General features: G+C 29.9%; 2 protein-coding genes across 2 annotated transcripts; both read right to left on the bottom strand.

Annotated features, from left to right (window-relative positions):
* Positions 1 to 1,548: 1,548 nt before the first annotated feature.
* On the bottom strand, positions 1,549 to 1,983 carry LOC113391086 (zinc finger protein 184-like). The gene has a single exon (XM_026627056.1). It carries the CDS (start codon positions 1,981 to 1,983, stop codon positions 1,549 to 1,551), a length of 435 nt encoding a protein of 144 aa, XP_026482841.1.
* A 6,154-nt stretch (positions 1,984 to 8,137) lies between these two features.
* LOC113363558 (zinc finger protein 525-like) lies at positions 8,138 to 9,066 on the bottom strand. Its single transcript, XM_026606046.1, has one exon. It carries the CDS (start codon positions 9,013 to 9,015, stop codon positions 8,287 to 8,289), a length of 729 nt encoding a protein of 242 aa, XP_026461831.1. The 5' UTR covers positions 9,016 to 9,066; the 3' UTR covers positions 8,138 to 8,286.
* Positions 9,067 to 10,009: the final 943 nt, after the last annotated feature.

The raw sequence follows: 10,009 nt of genomic DNA, 5'->3' as shown, positions 1-10,009 counted from the left end.
TTTATTGGATATCCGAAAACCGCTAAACCTGCCTTTCCAAGTTTCATCATTTCGTCAACTTCAATCATTCTCCATCTTGTCAATACAAGTAAAATGTTTTTTGAATTATTAAAATCGGACGCTCCGTTCTCCTAAAAACTGAGTTACCGTTTTTGCCCGGTATTTTCGAAACTGCTCGACCTGCCATAGCCAAAACTATAAGCACGTCTCTTTATCAATAGAAATAGAATGTTTTTCGAATTATTCAAATTGGTTGATTCGTGTTCTCGAAATCGTGGACGAAAATTTGTACTCGCACACACCACACATACATCCATTTTTCTAAGGTATGCCAAAATGTTCAGAAACGGTTGAAACGTAAAGATATATAGAAACTTTCATTTTCGATTTTTTGCTATTACTATGGGAAGTTAATAAACAAACTACCCTATGGGAAGTTAATAAACAAAACTTAATCGAGTGGAGTTAGTATTAAAGGACCTTATCTCATGTTTTCCTGAAACTATATAAACATAATTACTAATTAAAATTATTACTAATTATTAATAATTAATAATAATAATTAATAATTACATGAAGAAGTACATGACATGGATTGAAGTATTCATAGTATAATATGAAATACTTTGAAATGTTTTGTATTAAAATATATTTTAGATATTTTAAGACCTTAATTATTTCTATTATATATTTATGTATAAATACAACAAATTATAATAAAAATAAAATCAAGATGTGAGTCAATATTAAATGTTTATATTCGGTTCAATGTAAATTATTAATATAAAATTCATTTAAACAATTTGATAGATAGAATGCATAAAATGCACTTGTATCACAACCTTCTGAATATGGACTTATCTTTTACGTTTTTATCGAAACCACTTATTATGATATGCTGCACTTAATTAGTGAACATAAATGTGGTTGATTTCTAATGTATACTATTTGTATATTATGTATATTTACCATGTATAGATTATTCTGTATGACCTCTAATACCAGACACTTCCGACTGACTGAGATATTCAAAATGCATATTAGTATAAATAAGAAGAATTAAAAGTGATTACCCAAATGTCTATTCAAATGAATTTGAGAATGAGTCATTTTGTGTTGCACTAATGATCGTTTTGTAGTGAACACTTCATTGCATATTTCACATTTATGAGCGTGTGTTCTCCGGTGTGTAGTTAAATGCACTTTCACATGGTATGCTCGAGTAAACTTCTTATTGCATATTTTTGCATGCATATTCACGTCCTCCGGTATGTGTTGTTTTATGCCTGTTTAATGTTTGTTTTCTCTTTGAATGTTTTATTACATGTTTTACATTCGTAAGGTCGATGTTCACTGTGCACCACTAAATGCCTTTTTAAAGTACTTGCATCTGTAAATCTTTTTCTTGCATATTTTACATTTGTGATGGCGTTCTCCAGTGTGAATCTTTAAATGCTGCTTTAAGCTTTGATTAGTTGCAAATGTTTTTATTGCATAATTTACAATTAATTGGGCGTTTCTTGTGCACTAATGAATGCTGTTTTAAAGTTACTTGCTGTATAAACTTTTATTGCATATTTCACATTTATAATGATGTGTGGTATGAATCATTTCATGGCGTTGTAAGTTTTGTCTTGTTGTGTATGATTTCTTGCATATTTTACATTTATGGGTTTTCAAGTTATGTTTACTTTTACTTAAAACTCTTTCGTTGTATTTAAATGTATTATCATCTAAATTACTTAACATACTGTTTTCTTCTTTACATATGTTTGCATTGGATACAGCATCTTGCTTCTTAATGGTTTCTTCTTTTATTTCTTCCTGGATTGTGATCTCAGATTTCACAAATACTTCATCATATTCTGGATAAATATGATCACAATCATCAATTTCTTGTTTCACTTGAACACAATCATCAATTTCTAGTTTTACTTGTGGATATTCCATCGGCTCAATTTTAATCGTCGCTTCTTCAGACATTTTCTTGTGTTTGTTCGTACTTGTAATGTCTTCTTCAAAATTGAGAAGGCGTTCAATCAAATTTATATCTATTACATATGTAATAAATAAGTTTTAACATATATTTATAATAGCTTTGGTCAGTTTCAATTGTTACCTTATTATAATATTGTCTAGGCCTTATTAAATATGCATATATCACATTCTTATATTGTCTAGGATTTCAGCAAACAATTTGACATTTCGATTTAAATCACATTAGCCACGACATCAGAGGTTGGACAACATTAAATCATTGTTCTTGATAGACGAAGAGTATTGGGGATACTCGAAGACGTCCGAAGGACTCGCGAAGAAATCGTTTATCGCAAAATTCATTCTTTCTGAAGCAGCATCGGCGATACGAGATCAATCTAGTGGTATATGGTATTGCGCCTCAAAGCAAATTGCTCGAACTTCCCGTACCGTGATTAAAAATCTTGGTACAAAACCCAAAAAAATGTACCCCAAAAGTGTACACATTACTAAAATTTCTATAAAATGTCTGATAATTTGATATACATATGTCCAATAAACATTTTTGACCGCCAAATGACATTTTTTAACTTATTTTCAATAAGAGTTCATAACCGCTAGACCTGCCTTCCCCAAAATTCGATCAGTTCTTCATCTTGTCAATTCAAGTAAAATGTTTTTTGAATTACTAAAATCGCACGCTTTTAAAAACTTAAAAACTCGCCGTTCTCTTAAAAACTGAGTTACCGTTTTTGGCATTTTTTGCCCCGTATCTTCGAAACGGCCAGACTTACCTATGCCAAGAACTAATCAGCACGTGTTCTCATTAATAGGAATCGAAATCGTCGACGAAAATTTGTATCCGCACACACACATGTGTGTACACATACATCCATTTTTTCTAAAGTATGTTAAAATGTTCAGAAACCTCTGAAGCGTAAAGATATATAAAAATTTTCATTTTCGATTTTCGGTTCATTACTATAACTACCCTACAGGAAGTTAAAAAAGACTTAACTTAAAAATATTTGAATTACAAAATTTATTTCGTCTGAAAAGAAATTTATAAAATACCTTTTTTTTGATAAAATCGTTTTAGTGAAAAAGTGTTAATGTATAATCAATCATACAGGTAATTAATTCTGTTTTTCCATAACCTTTTCTTAAAACTTTCTAAAACTCTAATTTTTTAACATTTCTAATATTTTGTTATATAATCCACTCATTTATTTTTATCATTTTCATTTGGATTATATAGCCATATTTCTGTACATTATTTTTTCTACAATTTTATTCATTTTATATAAAAAAAAACACTATCTTCTGCTTTTCCTAAATATATTGTTTGCTTAAATCATATCAAGATCATGTTTCTTGTCAGATGTCCTGAAGATGGAACGTACCTAGTTCCAAAAACGTCAACAGTAAATAAATAAAAAATGGTTTTTAAAATTTTTTTTTGTTTTTATTACATTTGGATTCTTTGTTCAAAGCTCTATAAAATATTTACAAATGACTCTACAATCTAATATATATTTATATTATATATATGGTTGAAGTTTTTCAGCCACAAGTCAAAAAAAGAAAGAAATTAAATATCAAATCTTTATTAATTGTACGTTTTGAGCTATTATACTAGCTCATCATCATCAAAGTCGAAATAAACTAGTTGGTTTGGTATTTAGCCTTGAGGCAAGTTACATGAACTTCCCGATATGTTTGAATAATCGACTTAATCAATAAAAAATAAATTAATTTATGAGTCATTAAAAGTATTCCGAGTGGATTTATTACACATAATTGAAACGAACGAACACTTTGACTCGGAGTATTTTCTAAAAGCAAATTTTATATAATTGAACCAGTTTTCAGGACTTTAATGGTTTATTATGTTCAAGACCAAGTACTCTATCATTATACCAAGTAAATAGTCTAATTTTAATTTTAACAAATCTCAAAAGAACTACTCATTTTCTCAAACTTTGATGAATTTTTAAAATCAAACTATTTGTCGTAAGGCCGTAATATTTCAGTAACTTCTATAAGACCATGGTATATATCACTAAAAAAAATCCATAAAAATCGGCTTAAATTTTTTTTCAACAGTTAATTACAAGAAAACGGCTCGGTAGATTTTCACCTAAAACTAATCAGTACCATTCCCAACTAATATCTTTCGAACATTTCTTGATTTTTTAAAATCGGTTCGGTAGGATGAGCTTAAATGTGGACGAAAAGTTTAACACTTTTTTTCAAATTATAAAGAAACGGCTTGGCAGATCGATAAACGATAGTCCTCACCGAAATACATCAAATGGCTTTTAAATTTTTGAAATCGGTTAAGACGTTTTTGAGAAAACGTCGATCAAAGATTTCATTTTGACAAATGTCAATAAAACGATATCAATTTTTGCAAACTTTGACGAATTTTTAAAGCTAAACGAGTTGTCGTAGGGCCGCAATATTTTAGTATGACCTAGAAAACTATGGTATCTAACGTCAAAAAAAAAATCATAAAAATCGTCGAAATTTTTTTTTTTAAACTTTATTACAAGAAAACGGCCCGGCCGATCTTTACCAAAAACTAATCAGCACGATTCCCAACCAATATCTATCGAATGGTTTTTGAATTTTCAGAATCGATTCAGAATTGCGGGCTAAAACGTGGACGAAAATTTTTTCACTTTTCTGCTATTTACAAAGAAACTGCCCGGCCGATCGCCGCACAAAACTCAGAAACGATAGTCCTCATCGAGATACATCGAATGGCTTTTAAATTTTTGAAATCGGTCCAGCCGTTTTCGAGAAAACGTCGATTTACGGCAAAAAATCTGTTCACATACACGCACACACACACACATACACACACACACACACATACTTTTTCCAAATTTGGTCTCATTCGATTCAGAATAGCTTGAAACGTCGAGAAAACATAAAATTAGCGAATCGGATTTTTTGATGAAAACATAAACTTCTCCTTCGGGAAGTTAATAAATTCAATTTATATATATATATATATATTATATATATAAATATATATATATATATATATATATATATATATATATATATATATATATTACAAATGTATTCTGAGTGGATAATAGATATTAATTTGGAAATATGAACAAACAACACTCTTTTTGCACTAATTTATTAAATAATAATTTTCACAAACGTTTCGAGACTAGGTTTGTCTCATCATCAGTGTGTTAAAATTAAAAAAAAAAATTTAAAATATGGAAATCTAAATTAGCATGTTTTTCATTACAAGTCGTTCACTGCACGTTGCTCTTTTAATACCACTGTCTTCGGTATTCGTATTCTCTCCTACTTGAAAACCACTTGAAATTGTAAAGTCACTCAATCAGATAGGAAAAAAAGGATTAGGGTCCAGTTGAAAAATAGATGTCGTTAGGAGAAAAAATATTCTATGATGAGATGGTTTGTTTATAAGATTTGTTATACACTGTTATAATTAAAAGTGTATGTACATCTATATATAAGCTACAAAGTATGAATGAGATTCAGGTATGTATCATGTAATATATTGGTATCTGTCCGTAAATTTACTGTGTTACTTGTATGGGCTATTAACATCGATTCTGCAATACTTCTTTTAAATAAATCTTGTTCATAATATAAAATGTGCGGATTATTGAAATCGAAACTATGGCTGTTAGAGATAGCGTGGTCTACAATATATACAGTAGGCCCTCGCTTTACACGGCACTCTGGATACACGGTTCCCATACTACACGGAGCTAAAAATCCGACATCCCTCCGACTACACGGGCTTCTTATTACACGGTATTTGGTCAACAGCCCATAAGTTCGTTGTGCAAAAGGGTATTGATGTAAATTTTATTATCGACTTTTATCTTTTAGAAATGCCTGATTATATAAAAGCTGCCTAAGAACCCTAAGAACACATTTGAGCTCACTACTGCGTCGCGCCAATTTTTGAATAAGGTGTCAATGTCCTACATGTCATTTCGTCCGTATTACTCCTACTTCAAGTTGTATTTCTTGGTCTCCATACAGCGCGATAAAAATGGTGCGATTTGTACCAACTGTGAGTCTCTCATAGCACGGATCCCATACTGCACTATGTAAGGTTCCATAGAACGCACTACGAATTAGCCTGAATTGTATGTTAAATACGAGTTTCTTATAGCACGGTTTCCATACTGCACGGTACGCACTTGCCGCGTAAAGCGAGGGTTTACTGTATATATATATATATATATATATATATATATATATTTTGTAGAGTTTCGAACAAGAATCCAAAAGTAATAAAAAAACAAGAAAAGTTTTTAATAAACAATTTCTTTATTTATTTATTTATTTACTGTCGACGTTTCGGAACTAGGTACGTTCCATCTTCAGGACATCTGTCAAGAAACACGATCTTGATGAGATTTAAGTAAACAATATGTTTAGGAAAAGAAAATAGATTTTTTTTAAATAATAAATTAATTGCAAAAAATAATAATGTACCGAAATATGATAATATGATCAAAATGAAAATGATAAAAATAAATGAGTGGATTATCAGAACAGGATATTAAAAATGATAGAAATTTTTTTGAAAGTTATGAAAAATTTTAAGAAAAGGTTAATGACAAAATTGAATTAATTACCTGTATGTTTGAATATACGTTAGCACTTTTTCACTAAACAAGATTTTTAAACAAAAATGAATTTGTGAGTTATTTTTCCGCCGAATAGTTAAATTTTGTAAATCAAAATTACTAAAAGTTTTGTCTTTTTTTTAAATTATTATTTGAAAACACAAATAATATTGTTCTCTCGATGTTATGCGGTCGGCTTTTGGAAACAAACTAACTGAATCTGATGATTCATGTGTAACACGTGTAAACACTTGAACGTGAACTGTGAGATTGTATGTGTGTGTTTTTATATGTCAGGGTGTGAATACTTAAATTATTGATCTTAAAAGGAAGTCGATATTAATTGTTTGTCAAAAAGTGTAAAAAATTTAAATATGAATCATGTAATAGGTTGTGATCTGATCTAATGTTGACACTGTTAGAAACATTCATAAGAATAAGACAACTCTCCGCGAATAATCTCCTAAAGATGCAACTTTCATGATATAAAATCTTTGGAGTGAAATTAAACGAATGGGCGTTTTCAATAGAGTGTTGTACTAGGGTACTTTTGAAATTTTTTTGTTTATGGTGGACCACACTTAGTTCATGTTGTCTCATTCTTTTGTGTACATATTGCGAGGTTTGTCCAATATATTGGAAAGCACAGTCATTACAAGAATGTTTACACGTGTTACACATGAATCATCAGATTCAGTTAGTTTGTTTTCAAAAGCCGACCGCATAACATCGAGAGAACAATATTATTTGTGTTTTCAAATAATAATTTAAAAAAAAGACAAAATTTTTAGTAATTTTTTTTTACAAAATTTAACTATTCGGCGGAAAAATAACTCACAAATTCATTTTTGTTTAAAAATCTTGTTTAGTGAAAAAGTGCTAACGTATATTCAAACACACAGGTAATTGATTCAATTTTGTCATTAACCTTTTCTTAAAATTTTCCATAACTTTCAAAAAACTTTCTATCATTTTTAATATCCGGTTCTGATAATCCACTCATTTATTTTTATCATTTTCATTTTGATCATATTATCATATTTCGGTACATTATTATTTTTTTGCAATTAATTTATTACTTAAGCAAAATCTATTTTCTATTCATAAACATATTGTTTGCTTAAATCTCATCAAGATCGTGTTTCTTGACAGATGTCCTGAAGATGGAACGTACCTAGTTCCGAAACGTCAACAGTAAATAAATAAATAAATAATAAATAAATAAATTGTTTATTAAAAACTTTTCTTGTTTTTTATTTCTTTTGGATCCTTGTTCGAAACTCTACAAAATATACACAAATCCAAGATAGATATATATATATATATATATATATATATATATATATATATTATATATATATATGAGTTGATTGTTAATTAGAATGTGTGAATTACATTTGCATTATGAATTCATTTACTTAGATAATATCCATTGGAACATCCCATTACAAAATTCTAAGTTTTTGTACATTAATGTGGTTGTTTTCTAAAGCGATTGCACAAATGTCTATTTTAAGAAATTTTTGATTGAATCTCGTTGCATGTATCACTTTCATGGGTTTTTGTTTCTTTTTATGAGTTCTTTTAAGGCTTTCATGATCACTGTTCACTCAATGTTTTATTGAACATTTTAAAACGTGCTCTGGTACTACAAATTCTTCATCGCATATCACACATTTACGAGAGCTAATTCAGGAGAACTATTACACAATGAACTATGACGTTTCAATTCTTGTTTTGTTGTGTATCCTTTATTACATATGGCACACTTATGTGGGCGCTCTTGAGTGTGCACCGCTAAATGTGTTCTCAAATGACTTAACTGTCTACATGTTTTATTGCATATTCCACATTCGTAAGGGCGTTCTCCTGTGTGAATCATTTTATGTCGATTTAAATTTTGCTTTGTTGTGAATGTATTATTGCAAATTTGACATTCATATGGGCGTTCTCCTCTGTGCGCTGATAAATGCTTTTTTAATATACCTAACTTTGTGAATCTTTTATTGCATAGTTGACATTCGTAAGGGCGTTCTCCTGTGTGAACGATTTTATGACGACTTAATGTTTGTTTTGTTGTAAATGTTTTTGTGCATATCTCACATTTATAGGGTTTCAAGTTTTGGATTATTTCGTGTTGACTTCTACTTAAAATGCTTTCAAAAGATTTGCTGTTTTCTTCGTTATATATGTTAGTGTTTGCAGTTGAAGCAGCATCTTGATCCTCAATCGTTTCTTCCTCGATTTTTATCTCAGACTTTAAAAATATTTGCTCGTTTTCCGGACAAATATTATCGCAATCATCAAATTCTTGTTTCACTTGTGGACAATCATCAAATTCTTGTTTGACTTGAGGATAATCGATTGGTTCGATTTTAATTGTTGTTTCTTCAGACATTGTTAGGTGTCTGTTGCATATTTAAATAAACATAAAATAAACAATAGATAAATAAACACAACTTCCATGAATCAATTTGACATTTCTGTTTCGCTATCTTCTCGCATAATAAGATCAGGTTGGACAACATTCAAAACATCTCACATTTGACGCGGGTAACACAAACGCGCCAATGTGAACTTATTTAAATTTAAACTAGTAGGGGGCATGGCATCGTGCCTTAAGGCAAATTGCTGGAACTTCCCGTAGTAAAAATTATTTTTTTTTAAAAAGATTAACATTTTTGAAAAAAAATTGCTCTCAAAAAATTAGACTTTTGAGAAACTATAAATTTTTGACAAAAAATTTTTTTTTTGAAAAAAAATTTATTTTGAAATATTTTGGAAATTCTGAATATTTTTTCAAAGCAATCGTACTGCTTTAACTGCATAGAGACGAAATATCGAAGCACGTAAGCGCCGTGTCGCCGTCTAACGGATAAATATTGGTACGGAACCTATAGGAATGTAAACAAAATTTATATTTATTGTTAAAATTTCTATAAAATATCCGATAATTTGATGTGCATATGTCTAATGATCATTTTTGACCGCCAAATGGCATTTTTTTTTTACTTTTTCTACAAGATCTCCGAAACTGCTAGACCTGCCTTCATGAAAATTTGACCAGTTCTTCACCTTGTTAATACAAGTAAAATGTTTTTTGAATTATTCAAATCGGACATTCCGTTCTCTTATAAACTGAGTTACCGTTTTTGGCACTTTTTGCCCCGTATCTTCGGAAGGGCTAGACCTGCCTTTGCCAAAAACTAATCAGCACGTCTCCTTTTCAATACGATTCAAATGTTTTTTGAATTGTTCAAATTGCTTCATCCGTGTTCCCGAAATCGTCGACGAAAATTTGTATCCGCACCCATACATACACGCACACACACACACATATCCATTTTTTCTAAGGTATGCCAAAATATTCAGAAACCTTTAAAACGTAAAGA

The sequence above is a fragment of the Ctenocephalides felis genome, unplaced genomic scaffold (assembly GCF_003426905.1).
Source record: "Ctenocephalides felis isolate EL2017-DRISC unplaced genomic scaffold, ASM342690v1 CF-g0.4_SCAFFOLD_00845, whole genome shotgun sequence".
Taxonomy (NCBI): domain Eukaryota; kingdom Metazoa; phylum Arthropoda; class Insecta; order Siphonaptera; family Pulicidae; genus Ctenocephalides; species Ctenocephalides felis.
The sequence above is the reverse complement of the archived record's forward strand: the minus strand, read 5'-3'. Positions and strand labels throughout refer to the sequence as shown.